The 14386-nt window shown below is 53.1% G+C and overlaps 7 protein-coding genes across 7 annotated transcripts; 4 read left to right on the top strand and 3 right to left on the bottom strand.

Annotated features, from left to right (window-relative positions):
• Positions 1 to 506: 506 nt before the first annotated feature.
• BD324DRAFT_631111 (hypothetical protein) lies at positions 507 to 3672 on the top strand. The gene is made up of 3 exons (XM_022016407.1): positions 507 to 761; positions 808 to 3510; positions 3553 to 3672. The coding sequence occupies exons 1-3, from the start codon at positions 751 to 753 to the stop codon at positions 3566 to 3568; spliced, it is 2730 nt and encodes a 909-aa protein (XP_021869843.1). The 5' UTR covers positions 507 to 750; the 3' UTR covers positions 3569 to 3672.
• Positions 3673 to 3681: 9 nt separating this feature from the next.
• Positions 3682 to 5642, bottom strand: BD324DRAFT_652226 (MT-A70-domain-containing protein; the record flags this gene model as incomplete). Its single annotated transcript, XM_022018462.1, has 3 exons — positions 3682 to 4673; positions 4725 to 5272; positions 5326 to 5642. 3 exons carry the CDS (start codon positions 5640 to 5642, stop codon positions 3682 to 3684), a joined length of 1857 nt encoding a protein of 618 aa, XP_021869842.1.
• An 83-nt stretch (positions 5643 to 5725) lies between these two features.
• On the bottom strand, positions 5726 to 7499 carry BD324DRAFT_631106 (putative vacuolar membrane protein). Its single transcript, XM_022016406.1, has 6 exons — positions 7214 to 7499; positions 6970 to 7154; positions 6524 to 6915; positions 6421 to 6474; positions 6249 to 6367; positions 5726 to 6210 (listed from the first exon to the last, which is right to left on the bottom strand). The coding sequence occupies exons 1-6, from the start codon at positions 7397 to 7399 to the stop codon at positions 5806 to 5808; spliced, it is 1341 nt and encodes a 446-aa protein (XP_021869841.1). The 5' UTR covers positions 7400 to 7499; the 3' UTR covers positions 5726 to 5805.
• A 277-nt stretch (positions 7500 to 7776) lies between these two features.
• Positions 7777 to 8113, top strand: BD324DRAFT_652224 (hypothetical protein; the record flags this gene model as incomplete). The annotated part of the gene is made up of 2 exons (XM_022018461.1): positions 7777 to 7876; positions 7929 to 8113. 2 exons carry the CDS (start codon positions 7777 to 7779, stop codon positions 8111 to 8113), a joined length of 285 nt encoding a protein of 94 aa, XP_021869840.1.
• A 152-nt stretch (positions 8114 to 8265) lies between these two features.
• Positions 8266 to 8767, top strand: BD324DRAFT_652223 (hypothetical protein; the record flags this gene model as incomplete). Its single annotated transcript, XM_022018460.1, has 2 exons — positions 8266 to 8551; positions 8607 to 8767. The coding sequence occupies 2 exons, from the start codon at positions 8266 to 8268 to the stop codon at positions 8765 to 8767; spliced, it is 447 nt and encodes a 148-aa protein (XP_021869839.1).
• Positions 8768 to 9575: 808 nt separating this feature from the next.
• Positions 9576 to 11584, bottom strand: BD324DRAFT_631102 (CRAL-TRIO domain-containing protein). The gene is made up of 10 exons (XM_022016405.1): positions 11009 to 11584; positions 10927 to 10946; positions 10868 to 10878; positions 10711 to 10823; positions 10643 to 10666; positions 10468 to 10604; positions 10318 to 10420; positions 10189 to 10268; positions 10047 to 10143; positions 9576 to 10006 (listed from the first exon to the last, which is right to left on the bottom strand). Exons 1-10 carry the CDS (start codon positions 11219 to 11221, stop codon positions 9785 to 9787), a joined length of 1020 nt encoding a protein of 339 aa, XP_021869838.1. The 5' UTR covers positions 11222 to 11584; the 3' UTR covers positions 9576 to 9784.
• Positions 11585 to 11761: 177 nt separating this feature from the next.
• On the top strand, positions 11762 to 14337 carry BD324DRAFT_631097 (general substrate transporter). Its single transcript, XM_022016404.1, has 14 exons — positions 11762 to 12112; positions 12152 to 12277; positions 12316 to 12394; positions 12435 to 12520; positions 12557 to 12666; positions 12704 to 12790; positions 12839 to 12868; positions 12904 to 13172; positions 13216 to 13246; positions 13299 to 13644; positions 13693 to 13728; positions 13781 to 13862; positions 13909 to 13948; positions 13991 to 14337. Exons 1-14 carry the CDS (start codon positions 11911 to 11913, stop codon positions 14246 to 14248), a joined length of 1782 nt encoding a protein of 593 aa, XP_021869837.1. The 5' UTR covers positions 11762 to 11910; the 3' UTR covers positions 14249 to 14337.
• The last annotated feature ends 49 nt before the right edge of the window (positions 14338 to 14386 follow it).

Here is a 14386-nt window from a genome sequence, read left to right as displayed (position 1 = left end):
GAAACAATGTATTCCAGCGGCAGACTAGACGAGCAAAGGCATCGATCGCATCGACGGTCAACCGGGCATGGGGCATCATTACTATCGTGTCCAGTCGGCTATCATACTGCCACCCCCTGCAGAAAGAGTCGTCGTGGAGGGAGCCGACATCACACAACGCCAGACAGCTGACACTATACTGATAGATACCTGATGCAATTCAATTCCCAAAGTCGTGTTGTGTCGGAGAACAATGATCACCAGCTGAAAGACCTGTAACACTTGTGAGAGTTGCAGGGTATACCACACAATAGTCCACCTTGATCAATCGTAACATGGGGATGATGCGCATAATCCGAGTCGAAACAGTCTTCCAGCTAAGCAGGTATATAGCTACAAATCTACGGACGGGGTCACGAGACCATTGACGTAACGTATGCAACAGCCACGTGGTAAAACAGTCCACCGTGGGAGAACTCAACTCTCGGGTATTCTCCAGTGAGTTGCGTTCAAGCGGCCACCAGCGGAATAGCATCAACGCGGATACTCAAAGCTACTGCTCCATCTCGTGTTCGACAACAACGAGGACGCTGTGATCAGAGCTCAGGAGCTATACAGAGCAACGGAGAGTCTCTCCGCCGGCGTATCAATCCAGTCGAGTCTTTTCGGTTGAATTCGATTCTTCCGTCGTTCAGTGAAGAGGGCTTGACAAGCCTTGGCTCGGATCTACCAACCCACCTTTGAAACCCATTGTAGGACGAAGCTCAGACCATGGCAGACAAGTGGGCTTCCTGAGCATCGAAAACGCATCCGCTGACCTGACTTTAGCCTCCAACCTCCCTCATCGACCTCTCGGTCATCCTCGCCAGGGTCTGGTGATCCTAAACCCCGAGTGATTTCAGGTTCACTCAAAGACAGGATTGCAAAATTCAACAACCCATCCGCTGCGCCTCTCGTCCCGAACCATCCATTCGGCCAAGCTGGGAGTCGCAACGTATCTGGATCTACTACCGGCGGAGGCATGATAGGCAACCGTTTACCTGCTCTGGATCCCAAGACCGCTGGAATCGTTTCCAGCGGACAACGTAGGACAAAAGAAGATAGAGGAATCATCGGAAACCGTATACCTTCTTTCGGCAGAGACACCTCTTCCATGCCTGAACCCAAGTCTGCCGGAGCTCGCAGCTCAGATGGTGCTCCTTCGACAGGTCACCGGGCTGCTAGTCCTGCTTCGTTGGATTCAAGTTCAGCGTCTGGCTTGGCGGAAAGTGCCAATTCTCCCAACACGTCCAGATCATCCTCTCCTCCTACCTCTACCCCAGATGAAGACCTGCCCAACGTCTTGCTATCCGCTGAACATTTGGAAGGCGGAACAGGTGCCATGACGCCTTCATCCACACGAGCGGACGCAGGGGAGGATACAGGAGAGAGGTCCGCGCCTTCCACACCCGTCCAGGGACCCGTCGATCCGTCTATCCGAGGTGGACACTATGATCTGATTGCACCTAATCTCAAACTCGCCGCAGCAAACCAGAATCCAGAAGTCTCCCTGACTATGAATCGCGGTCCGTCCCTCAGCTCTATCGGTGGTCTAGCAGCTCCCAGTGTGACGGCTAGCCTGGGATCATCACGGGCCTCACAGTACGACCCTAGCTCTCAGGGGAGTGAGAACCCAGAGAAGATGATGCGGGACGTCAGTGAGATCTCAACTCCCACGGGAACACCCAAAGCGGAGCCGAAAGACCTCGACTTTGGCAGTACAAGAGGGAGCGTAGCGGGGGATGAAACTGGAGATACGACAGCCCGACTCGAGGGGCTCGACATCAATGCTGTGGATCGCGATCCCACGCCTGAACCTCCACACGTGACATCGCCTACACCCAAGGATGAGGAGATCATTGGTGCTCCGTTAGAAGAGGACCCTAACAAGGCTAAAGACCTCGAGGACCTGAAACAAGGTAATCTCTCTCACGAGAAGCACGAGCTTGGAACACACACGGTCGACCAAAACCCCATCAACAATATTGCGGAAGCTGGTGTCGCTCAAGGCCTCGCCGAGCACGACATCGCACCTGATGAGTTGAGAGCTCAGGGCGGTCCAGCGGGCCAGAGGCTGGAAGAAATTGAGACTGCTGATGAAGTCAAGGCACCGACCTCACAAGGATCAAAAAGTCAAGGATACGCTGGATCGTCCGAGCTTGATGTCCAAACTCTTCCCACTGAGGCCGAATCCACCTCCACCGATGTTGGCTCAGATGATGGGTTGAGCTTGTCCAACGTCGTCGAGGGAGCTCGAGCCGCAGGAACCCGTCTCGACGAGGCTGGCGCCGGACAGACGACGAGCGAGAATACAGATCGTCTGAAAGAGGAGTTGGCGGAAGAACGTAAGAAGAAGGGAGACCGAGAGGGAGTGAATGAACAGCAAGACGCAAACCTCCAGACCGAAGAGGATAGGGACGAGGGGATGAGTCGGAAAGAACAGCTCATCAAGGCTCTGGACCAGAATGCTGATCCTGACAAGAATCTGGAGGGAGGAGCGGATGATGGGACAAAGGAAAAGGCAAAAGAAGCTACGATGACCATGACCGGTGCGAAGCCTATGGCAGAGGATGAGACTGAAGAGGTGGTGAACGATGACGAGGGTGGAGATAATGGTGGTCAAGGTGACAAGGGAGGGAACAAGGATGATGTCAAAGTGGAAGACACCACGGAGAGTCATGAAGAGCAAGAAGATGACAATCAAGACGGGGGCAAAACGCCGACATCTGACAGACGGGGAAGCGTCATTGAGCAGCAGGTAGTGGGAACAAGCGACAAGGACAAGGCTGCGACAGATCAAGAAGACTCAACAGATGGCAGTCATCAGCCCATTCAAGTCCAGGTTGAGCCGGCGCCCATTGCTCAGCCGGCTCAAGATGATGCTGATCAAGCGCCGGATCAGCCCGGTAGCGTCAGATCCGAGTCCGTCACTCCCACTCCCAGTCTGGACAACCCTCCAAATTTCCCCGAGCCGCCAACGGACGATCCCGACGTTGTGGATCCGGTAAGCTCCACGACGGGCAGTGACCAAGAAGCGGCTGGAACCTCGACTCCTATCGATTCGTCCGTCATGAAGTCATTCCCCGACGTACCAGATGAAGACCACCCTCGCGTTCAAGTACACGTACATTCTCCCCTCTCCACACCATTCCGTAATCATTCGAATCAGAACCCGATGGATACTCCCGGAACATCTCGAGGCTCTGCATCGACCGAGGAGACGCCAATCGCCAAGATACCAGGTCATTCGAAATCATTGTCTTACCCCTCTGAACTTACGGGAACGAACGAGGAACTTGGCGGGTCGCCAGATGTCGCTCGTAGGGATTCATTGGGTATCACAGGCACGCCAGTGGATCAGACTGATAATGGGAGCGGCTTGGCCAAACGAGCAAGTACTAGGAGAAGTCCCAAGAGCCCGTTGCTCGACGACGAAGACCCGGGCGATTTCCAAGGTGGAGATGGATGGGCAGTGATCCATGATCAACCAGGGTGAGTAAGATGTGTCAGAGATTTGGCTGATGCGTCTCACAGGCGAAATCGAGAATAGTCTCCTCTCGGGTAGACGATGTATATAGTTTGGAGCACGTCGCTGCGCGCCGCGATTGTACCTACGTTTGCAATACAAAAATGTATGAGACACAGCCGAGATGATTCTGTCCCTCAGGACTGTCCACCATACCATTGAGATCCCCATCCGTGCCCCGTGTTCTGCTGGCCTACGTCTACGCCAACGCCTTGATACCATTGTTGAGGATCAACCATTGACCCAGGTTGAGCCTGTCGCTGTTGAAGCATGAATGTCGCCTGAGGTGCCATCGTAGGATATGCGTTGGACGAAAGCATGTTCATTCCCTGAGTATTATTGTCTGCGTAGTAGATCATATCGTGATAGTACATTGGCCGCCCGCCAGGTTGAGCAAGATACTGCATCGTGTCCGGTTGGATTGGTGGGGCTGCCAATCTCGGATCGTACATGCCACCTGGGAAAGAGTATCCATGTGGCATAGCCAGCATTGCCATCGCCATGGTGTCCTGGGAATTCCCGTACTGGTCGTATAGCATGGTACCGTGTCCTGGGTGATGCTGAGTCATGGCGAAATGAGGAGGTAGTGCTAGTGGTGGCCCCATCTGACCTGACTGAATGGCATGTCCCATGTGACCACCTCGTGCTCCACCGCGAGAGATGCCTTGTGGACCTCGCGATGGGGTGGATCCTCGAGTCGAGAGATGTGATGGCGGCGCCGAGTTCGTCCCTCCGAAGCCTCCATGGGGCGCTGTATTGGCACTGGCTGCCGGTCCGCCGCCTCTTCCTCTGCGGACTGGAGATTTCGGACGAAGAGCGTCGATCTCCTGGTTGAAAGAGAGGGCATCTCTACCCTCTGGACTTTGCGCCATAAGGCCCCGATAGGAACTCGACTCAAACGGGAGGACTTGACGCGGGTTGATCGAAGTGATCGCCCCGGTAGGATGGTCCACTTCGGTCATCGTTGCCGAGGATACTGTCAATTCGGTGGAGAGATGCTCCGTTGATACCGTCACCCAGCCTTGCCTGGATCTGCTTGGAGGTGCGAACAGCTGGAGTCGGCATGTTCCCAAGCAGAAGGACTCGATCAAGGTGTACAGATAAGGTGGATGAATGGAGCCTGCTTCGTCTGTACTCTTGTCAGCCCGCAGATTGTCAATTTTCTCATCAAGCTGCTCACCTTCTGGTTCCCAGATCATGACGTCCGTATCGACATTACAATGGACGAATCTCGTATCGGTACTTCGCCTGACGGTCCCCCTGATCCCCATCAAGCAATGTTCTTTCTGACTCGAGAAGAGTCCTCCCCCGCCGACTCCCTCATTGTGGCTTTTTCTCTCGCCATCATGCTCCCCTGAACCGCCTTCTTCATCTTCCAGGCTCGTTCTCCTTCGATTCGTCTTGATCCAAACTATATCTTCAGCCCGTCTGAAGCCCCATCTTGCGAGACACTCTCTCCCCTTTTCCAAACCATCTTGATCGCCTCGACCAACCCACAGAAAAACAAATCCAGGATCAGCGCTCAGCTGACGGATAGGTAGCTCCATGATCTCATTCCACGATCCCTGTGGATGTACCAGGATCACATCGAAACGATGAGGCGCCAGCTTTGACGCCAATTCCATCGTTGATAAAGTGGGGGATGAAAGTTGAAGGTATAGCGGCGGATGCGCTTGAGCAGCCACTTGGACAGCCTTGAGATCCATGAGTCTTCTCAGTGCCGGATACCTGATCTCCGTGTCATTACTTCTGATATGGTCTCTGGAACCGCTCTCACTTACTCCTCGCATATCTCATGATCCCTCGCTCCGAGAATGTAATTCGCACCGACTTGACCAGAGACGCCATACCATGCAGTGTAGTCATTCCGAATAGTCTCCTCCTCCGGCACGTAGTTGACGACATTCGACTTAGTAGCCTTAGCGGAGCTTGGTCCTGGTTCACCGAGGCCAGCCATTTTGTCGCTCGGTCCAGATCCAGAGATGGTCGGCTGAGGAGAATAAGAGTGCTCAGGTGCGACCTTCAAGCGACGCCTTGCCTGTCTTGCAAGGACGTCTCGTAGATAGCTCTGATGATCTCCGACGGAGACGGCAGTCATCTTGGTCCCTCTCTCTGCGCAAGGGGAACTCTCTCCAATCTAGTATATGCTCAAGTGACGAGACAGCTCTCCATGCTGCGATGCATGGTTCTGCTCAAGCTTAATATCCGAAGTCCGCTCCATCGGACTTGCTCCTACATATGAATGTACAACATTGTATGATCTATACCCTAGATATCCTCTCCAGGGCTCTATAACTCGACGTGATGGCCACAGAGGCCACGAGACAGATAGGGAAGATCAACATGAAGATGTTGCCATCTCCAGATTCCGGGCCAGTCTTAAGAGCCTCTTGTAATGGCAGAAAGATGGAAGCCATGACAAAGCTCGTAGACCAATTCAGAGCCACTCCGATGGATCCAGCTGCTGTCCTTGCATGAGGGGGTAGCACCTCGCTCAGAACGACTATGGTGACTGGACCCAAGCCGATCGAGAATGCGGAAACGAAGACGGAGATGCCCAGTATGGATAAAGAGGAGATATTGGTATTGAGACCTATAGCCAGCACCAACGCGGACCCAGCAGTACAGTAGCAAGAGTACCGCAGGAGATCTTTGGGCGGGACACGCTGCATATCATTAGTATGGACGGGGAATCAAAACCCACCTTCAGCAGAAATGCTGGAATCAGTGTGATTGGAAGCTTGGGGATCAGCATGAGAGTGGCAATGTATCTGGAATTTGCCTTGAAGACGGGAGTGAGGATTCGCGTGCTGAATGACATGACTAGCAGCTCGAGTCAGCTGGGGGCCCTGATGGAACAAGATGCCAGATCCGACCTGGTGTGATGCCACACAGTTGCTGGCTCATCTGAGTGACGAGGACGATTATGACTAACGGCGCCTCAGCGACACATTTCTTACGGGCCTGAACGGCACTCACAGCCCCGCTTGATGTATGGGTCCGTCGACGATATGATCTCCATAACGCCAAGAGGGGCCACACTGTCTTGATCATCATCCAGGTCCATTGTTGCGTCCTCGATCTCGAACAACTGTTTCTCCCTGATTTCTGCCATTCTCCGTCTTCCAGCTCGGAGCGCGATCGTTGAACCCAGCATCTGGAGTCCTGATAGGCATATAGGAACCAACATGGCCTGACGCCACAGAAGAGGTTGAGCATAAGGGAAAGAGACGAGTTGGCCCGTAAGAATTCCACAGTTGACGCTTAGTTGAGCGAGAATGGAAAGGACACCTCGGAGACTCGGGGCTAGTTCCGCGAGATAGAGCGGAACAGTAACTGAAGACAGACCTGAGCCGCCTCCAGCTAGGATACTGAGTGAGGTAGTCAGAACCTGATGTGGCGTCTCATCGCTTCCGGTAGCTTACCGTCCGACTATCAAGCGAGAGACTGAGTTGCCTGTACCGATGCAAAATGAGCCCATGGCAAAAAGCAGCGAGGCGATCTGTAGCGTCCGCACACGACCAGATCTTCGAGTGACGCTATCCGCAGATATGGCTCCGAGCAGTCCACCGACAGTGAAGGCCGCAGTGACCAGACCGAATTCTGAGGCCTAAGAATTAGAGTCAGTCAGAATCGCATTCGTCGCAACGTCAAGGATATCATTCTCACATTCATGGGGACACAAGAGTCTAGACGCAGTCCTATCGACTTGGACCGCTCAATCTTTCCTCCACTCAATTCGCAAGTCATGGCCTGGTGCAGACCATTCAGAGCTGAGACGTGAAAACCATGCTGGTAAAAATGGAGGTACGCCCAGCCAGCTAAAAGAAGGGTAGACAGAGGAGGTATGGGCATATCCCTTGGGTCAATTGTGGTCTGGCCACCACCACTTGGACGATGGCCGGCCGAGCAGCTGGCAGCTTGCAAGTGTAGACAGCGAAGGCTTTGAATTGCAGGATCTTCTGGCTTGAACTTTTTTTTGGAATTCTCGCAGCTGCTACAAACATGTGGCCGTTCAAAATCCGCAATTCATCCGTGGCGTGGAATGTGGCGCCGTGCTGGGCCACAAGCGGGGCGAGGATGAGCGGTGTTCAACGTTGGGCGGCCAGATCGTTAGCTCTCCGCTGGAGAGCCGAGGTGTATGCACAAGGGATGGTAGCATCTCCTTTGTGTAAGGCCGACATAAACTGGCCGCGCCTGGACTCAGCTCACACAAAAGCGTACTGTCCACCATGGACACACTGGACACACTCGAGCCACACTTGGGAGGATACGGACAGAATGATCCTGGTGACACTTGCTTGCCATTCTACGCAATCCTCTTCATAGCCAGTATGTGATAGCCGAGTCCGCGCAACTTACTCTCACTCTGACCCATTCACAGCCATCGGCGTCAGCTTGGCAGTCTGCGCAATCACCTTCAGCATTCTGGCGATCGTCATTTATCCAAAGATTGAGCATTCGAAAGTTCAGATAATGCACCTAGGAGGGGATATTCGGAAAGGGGCAGAGGCGCAGATCAACAGGCTGAGAGGTGGCGGGAGACGGCATCAAGACAGAGCTGAGTAGATGATCATAGTCGGATCTACAGAGACGCGTCGCAGCATCGTATGAGACCCTTCATGGGCCGGCGACTCGAGCAGCCGATACATTTCAGCCTTGGAAGCTGCAGCGAATATTGCAGTAAACCTGCCCTGTCTTTGTGCTGTCTGTCGGACCTCATGTCACCCGACAAGACTTTTACGCTGTCTGCAATCATACTATTACCGTTTACCGATCTGGAGTCATCCTTTGGCCATACTCGGGGCGTCATCATCAAGGGAAGAATGACCGATCGCCAGTCATTGAAAATCTTTATCGACCCGTCATTACACTACTCCATCAACAGCTTGTGTAACACACACGTCGACATGTCGTTGGTGAGAAACATCTTGATTGCACGTATGAAGTCGACGACCTTTACCCGAGACTTTTGCCTGAGTAAGGACGAATGGTACCGAGTCGCCGGTCAGTCGTAGTTGACTAAGTCCTTCTGACACACACTGACGCGCATATCTTACAGCTGGGTCCATAGCGATACTCGCCTGGTTTGGGCTGAGCTTGTTCTTCTGGATGAGATGGAGTGATCGGCTTAACGCTCTGCATGAGACGGAGGCGCTCGCTGCGGCTGAGAAAGACCAACCCAGAACGGTTGATGCTGTCGCTGAGGAGACTCAAAGGTGAGAGCTAGGGTCAAGGAAATGGTGAAACGAGAAGCGGACCTAGCAGTTGTAGCGGAATTACCTTGACAACGCATCGTGTCTCCGGTGTATGGCCTGGGTCCACTCATGCGCCGCACTTACCCGAGCCTTGAGCCTTGACTGTGATGACGTTGTTCTGAGCAGTCGTCCAAAGAACGTAGGACAAAGGATCCTCCCTCTATCCCCCACTTTTGTTCTGCAGATTGACCTCTCGCGATTCTCAGCGACGGTCAGGCGAACGGCGAAAAGCTGCTTCTGTCTTTAGACATCGTCTCTCCGTCGTCAACCTCCTGTTGAATATGTCCTGGGTGTCAGTCCTCTTGCTCTCTCTTGGCTGCTTGCACCTTGTGTGGGCAGCCACCACGGACAGCACTTGCTTAGACGATTGTTCCGCTTGGTCAGTGACGTTGGGTTACTGCCGAAGTATATACGGCAACTTGCGTGAGCTATCCTTGCTTGAGCTGCGATTGACCATCCTAGCAATGTATCAGAATTACACATTCGCCAACGATTTCGTGGGTTGTCTTTGCCCCGGTGGTCGATCTACAGGTCCACCTTTAGGTAACGAGACTTTCCTCTCGATGGTAGGAGTATGCTCCACCTGCCCAATGACTTCGCACGAGGTCAGAACAGATCTTGAGGTGAGTCTCTGCAACCTCTGCTTCCAGATTACAGCCTGATCCCTCTGTGTCGACCAGGAATTGCTTCGATTGTGTACAATACAAGCTGCCAACGGGACAGCTGCCGACGCCATGACATTCAGACCAACAGGCTACTCGACCATCAATAATCAGGCTTACGCTGGATCCCTCAACAATCAGGGTGTGACCAACGGATCCAGTCGACCTCGTTTCACATTGAGCTGGACGCGGATAGGGCTCATCTCGATCGTCAATGCGACCTTGATATTGATCTGTGGAGTGCATTATAGGTTTGCATAGGCTTCATGAATGGGCGTTAAGAGGTCGTGTACGGGTTGTCCTTGGCTCGAAAGGAGTCGTCAAGCCTGCTTTGAGGCTTCATCGGCCGTTTGAATAGCATGCCCATTACCAATCTGCTCCTGGGTGTCGCCAGCGGACGGCGAGCCTGGGATAGGCTCGAATATGTCCCATTCGCTGATTCCGACAGTGCGGCCGGCCGCTTTCCATCGCTCGAGATTGCCCGCTCGACGCTCAAGGCACAGTTTCACCAATGCATCGAGGTACGGCATTGAGAACTCGTGCTGCATGGGTCAGCGTGTCATTCCATTCTGAATAATCTACCTTGAGATTCCCTCCGTACTCCTCTAGGAGGATCTCTTTAGGTACGAGATCCTTGGAAAGATCAGGGTTGACGTGGATCTTTTTGCTAGTATCGGAGCTATTTCCCATCAGCACCATAAAGCTGGTCGATGTCAGAGCTCACTCGACGAAAGGCCACATGAGACTGACGAACAGGGAACCGAGCCAAGGGAGCTTGAGTAAAGCTGCGTTCCCGAGTCTCTCCTGCGTGAACCGTCAAATTGGCTCAACCCACATTCACCGCACGACTCACTGGGTAGTGAGCCTGGAGGTATTTGAGGATCTGTCTAGCCACCGACATGGCACCTGATTGAGTCTGCGTTTTACCGCTTACGTCGGCGCAGAACATCACACCGCTGAGCGGATTCAGCTGAGAAAGCTTGAGGTGTGATGATTGACCCACGGCACTCCAGCCAGCTGAAGATCTATCAATCGATCCATGCAGAACATCATGTGTTTGACCTGTCGAGGCGAAGCTGCTAAGACGTTCTTGGATGTCCAGGTGTACAACATAGGCTGTGAGAGTCGTGTGTAGCCCGCCTAACACCATTAATAGTGCATACCTCGGAACAACTTACAAACGTGACCTTGCCCGATTCAAACTTCGTTCTATGAGCCCATAAAAATGCAGTGCACTGGTGCTTACTTCTGGCGCCACCTCCTCCGCGACAGCTTCGATGTCCCACATGCCCAGTGTCCGTTTCCAGACGATTGTCGCTTCGAGACGGGTGACGGCGTCCTTGACCTTGCCTTTTGTAGCTAGGACAGCATGAGTGGAAGAGAAAGCTAGCTACAAGACACACCTTTGAGGTATCTTGAGCAGCGTCAGCAGGAGCAAACCGCGGAACAGTACCTCGCTCACCTCAACATGGCCTCCTCAGACTGCAGTACGTAAAAAAGGTCAGTCTGACCGTCGAGTCATAATGAGTAGGGTTACCACCCACTAGGAACATTTTCTCATGGTCATCGAGACCTCTGACCTCTGTTGACCCTTCACTGACCGGTAGTTGGAGCTCGCTGTCTTTGAAATGCGCCAGAATAGTGTCGAGCCCAGCTCGCTCGGGTGTACCCTTAACCGGCGACGGCTTTCTGTTGGGCAGATTACAGTACTCTGCCCGGGGGAAGCGCATGGGCTCAGAGAGTGAGGTACCAGACATCCTGCTAGCTGATCCTAGGCTCAGTTGCTAAGTCAGGAGTTCGCGGCGAGGTCTCAACTCTGAGATGCGGTTGATCCAGACATTGCGAGTGATCGTCGGTTCTCGATCAACATGCCATGAGATTTACGTAATGCAGCTGTGATTCTCACGTGGCTATGAAGCTTCTACCAGCTGCCCAGGGAGGGAGGCGGGAGTCAGCATCAGATCAGGTCTCGTCCCCTGGGCCTCCCCAGCGGCATGTAACTGTGAGGCTCGACTCTGTATACGTTCCACTCGGCCGAATCAGACAGAGTCGTCGCAAGCTCGGGTCAGTCAGAATGCTGTCATTTCTAAGAGGTGACTAGTAACCACTTTCGTCATCATGACACCCAAAAAAAAATGATACCGGAGAGAGGCGCTTAACCTGAGCCGCTAGAGGCGTCGACCTTTTGTCGCTGACTTTGCTCGCTGTACCAGTTCATGAGAGCAGAGATTATGCATCCCCCCGCGCATCATCAAGGGCCGAGAAGTGTGGAGACAAGGATGCATCCGGGATATTGTCTTTTTTTGGAAACGAACCGAGAGGCTCTACTTATGGCAGAACGAGCCCTCGTGTGATGCTCGAAGAAAGGCTCCTAGCTCTCCTTATTGACCTCTCGCAACTCACATTGACAGCTAAGGATTGACCACCACAACGTCCACCAACAGACATGTCTGCACTACCAGGTCCACCCGTCGGACCCGTACCGCCGCCAAACGAACGATATGGGCGACCTTCAGGGGACACAGAACTCACGGCCGTCGGTGATGTGGACATGGCCAAGGCAGCTCAGATCAGGCCTTCTCGATTGCGAGGAAAGGGATTGACATTTATGGTCACTTTCGTCGCAGGAACAGGCTTCACCCTATTCGGTGAGTGCTCTCTCGAGGCATGGTGCTGATCTATCTCAGGCTACGATCAAGGAGTCATGTCTGGTCTATTGACTTTGCCAGCATTCATCAAGCAATTCCCTCAAACGGCCGGAGGATTTGGAGGAAACAAATCAGCGACTTTGCAATCTTTCCTCGTCGCCATTTGTAAGTGGCGAAATCCCGCCTCGTGCTCACTATTCCAGACGAGCTAGGATGCATGGCAGGAGCCCTGTCCAACCTGTACATTGGTGATAGGCTGGGAAGGCGACACACGATCACCTTGTAAGCTACTGGCGATTGGCTTGACAGCTAAATGTCAAAGGGGCGGTTTCATCATGATTGCCGGTGCCATTCTTCAGACTGCGGCAGTGGACTACGGCATGATGCTGGGAGCCCGAGTCGTGACGGGTGAGTTTGCACTTGATGAACAAGGCTGAGAGACAGGCCTTGGAAATGGACTCTTGACGTCTACTGTGCCAGCATACCAATCGGAATGCGCTCAGCCTCACAGAAGGGGTCAGCTTGTCCTGTTTGAGGGTTCTTTGATCACACTGGTGGGTCAATCAGCCAGATGCCATCACTCACTCGCAGGGTGTTATGACTGCCTATTGGGTAGATCTTGGATTCTACTTCACCAAGGGGTCGATCTCTTGGCGATTCCCAATTGCTATCCAAATGGTGAGGGCTCTAGCCTCCTTCGTTGTTGTACTGACATGGCGTATCCAGATTTTCGCCATCGTCATGATAACCTTTATGGTAAGCGTATCACCGGTGCTCTCCTGACCTCACAGTATGCCTTCCGTCTTCCCGAGTCACCCAGATGGCTTGCATCGAAGGGAAGAAATGAAGAGGCCCTTGCTGTTCTCGCCGCCCTCGAAGGCGTTTCAGTCGATGACAAGAAGGCTCTCCGAACATTCCAGGGTATCAAGGATGCTGTAGCTGCCGAGGAAGCTGGCGGTTTTGCCTTCAAGGAACTTTTCCACCATGGACGAGGGCAGAACTTTAGAAGGACCATGCTGGGTATACTGGCACAGTGTTTCCAACAGATCAGTGGTATCAAGTGAGCCAAAGAGTTCCGCCGAGGCACACCCTGATGTACCCAGCTTGATCACCTACTATTTGAATTCTGTGCTCGTACGTCTTTGCCCGGAATATAGCAGTGATACTGTACTGACGGTAGTCTTAGGAGGATATTGGTCTAGGACCTGAGATGTCTCGCATTATCTCGGGTGTCAATGGAACTTGCTACTTCCTTACATCCCTCATCGCCATCGCCATCATCGAGCGAGCAGGTCGACGCCAGCTCATGCTATGGATGGCAGCTGCACAGGCAGGAACCATGGCCGTGCTCGCCGGGCTGTATAATATCGAACACAGAGGGAACAAGGCGGCTCAAGACGTATCTGTTCTGTGCTTGTTCCTGTTCAACACCTTTTTCTCTATTGGTTGGCTAGGAATGACTTGGTTGTATCCCGCAGAGGTGACACCGCTCAGAATTCGAGCTCCTGCCAACGCTCTGTCTACCGCCTCCAGTGAGGAGTTCTTCCCTGCTCTTGGGAGCCATCGCTGATAGCTCTCAGACTGGCTGTTCAACTTTTTCGTCGTGATGGCAACGGGTGGGGCCAGGATAGACTTGATTAAAGTGGAGCACTACACTGATTCTCGTAGGCCCGATGTTCGCGGGAATCGGCTGGGGCACCTACGCCCTTTTTGCAGCACTCAACGGAGTTGTCATATGGCCAGTCGTCTAGTAAGCGCCTACGAACCTGTGACATGTAAGACGCTGACACGATCAGCATGTTCTTCCCTGAGACTAAAAAGTATTCTCTGGAGGAGGTGAGTCGCTCTTCGTCTAAGCTCGAGCTGATGACGGTCCAGCTCGATATCATCTTTGCGATAGCGCACGAGGAAGGCAAATCTCCAGTGGCAGTGTCGCTGTCCGGAAATATTCCTGAAGCTGGTTCTCAGGAAGCTGAAGCTATCCTCGGTCGTTCGAACCAGTCGAAACCTAATGAGAAGCAGCACGAGGGTCTCGGTCGCAGATTGTCCCGAAGATTCAGCGGGAATGAACACCAAGCGCAGACTGAGAAGAACCAGAAGAGTCAGATCTCACACCATGAGCGGAGCAATGCTTAGTCTTCTGCGATCCATGCCCATCGTTATTGTAGCCTTTAGTCCATCTTTAATCACAAGTGTAGTCCCAGTCATGCATCGCTGATCGGCTGTCAGGAACCGTTGGTCAGGAACGGGGTTCGCAAATTCCGACAGAAAATG

The sequence above is a fragment of the Kockovaella imperatae genome (assembly GCF_002102565.1).
Source record: "Kockovaella imperatae strain NRRL Y-17943 chromosome Unknown BD324scaffold_10, whole genome shotgun sequence".
In the NCBI taxonomy this organism is placed as follows: domain Eukaryota; kingdom Fungi; phylum Basidiomycota; class Tremellomycetes; order Tremellales; family Cuniculitremaceae; genus Kockovaella; species Kockovaella imperatae.
This window is presented reverse-complemented; position numbering and strand designations above follow the sequence as displayed.

Excerpts from the sequence above, each read along its gene's own strand:
- BD324DRAFT_631106 (XM_022016406.1), bottom strand. The coding sequence starts at position 7,399 with ATGCCCATACCTCCTCTGTCTACCCTTCTTTTAGCTGGCTGGGCGTAC. Across the intron at positions 6,916-6,969 it reads TCTCGCTTGATAGTCGGACG|TATCCTAGCTGGAGGCGGCT; the intron begins GTAAGCTACCGG and ends TACCTCACTCAG. Across the intron at positions 6,475-6,523 it reads CCCATACATCAAGCGGGGCT|TCATAATCGTCCTCGTCACT; the intron begins GTGAGTGCCGTT and ends AGGCGCCGTTAG.
- BD324DRAFT_631102 (XM_022016405.1), bottom strand. The coding sequence starts at position 11,221 with ATGTCTGGTACCTCACTCTCTGAGCCCATGCGCTTCCCCCGGGCAGAG. Across the intron at positions 10,605-10,642 it reads AATCGGGCAAGGTCACGTTT|GCGGGCTACACACGACTCTC; the intron begins GTAAGTTGTTCC and ends TAATGGTGTTAG. Across the intron at positions 10,269-10,317 it reads ACCTCCAGGCTCACTACCCA|GAGAGACTCGGGAACGCAGC; the intron begins GTGAGTCGTGCG and ends CGGTTCACGCAG.
- BD324DRAFT_631097 (XM_022016404.1), top strand. The coding sequence starts at position 11,911 with ATGTCTGCACTACCAGGTCCACCCGTCGGACCCGTACCGCCGCCAAAC. Across the intron at positions 12,278-12,315 it reads ATCTTTCCTCGTCGCCATTT|ACGAGCTAGGATGCATGGCA; the intron begins GTAAGTGGCGAA and ends TCACTATTCCAG. Across the intron at positions 12,395-12,434 it reads AGGCGACACACGATCACCTT|GGGCGGTTTCATCATGATTG; the intron begins GTAAGCTACTGG and ends TAAATGTCAAAG.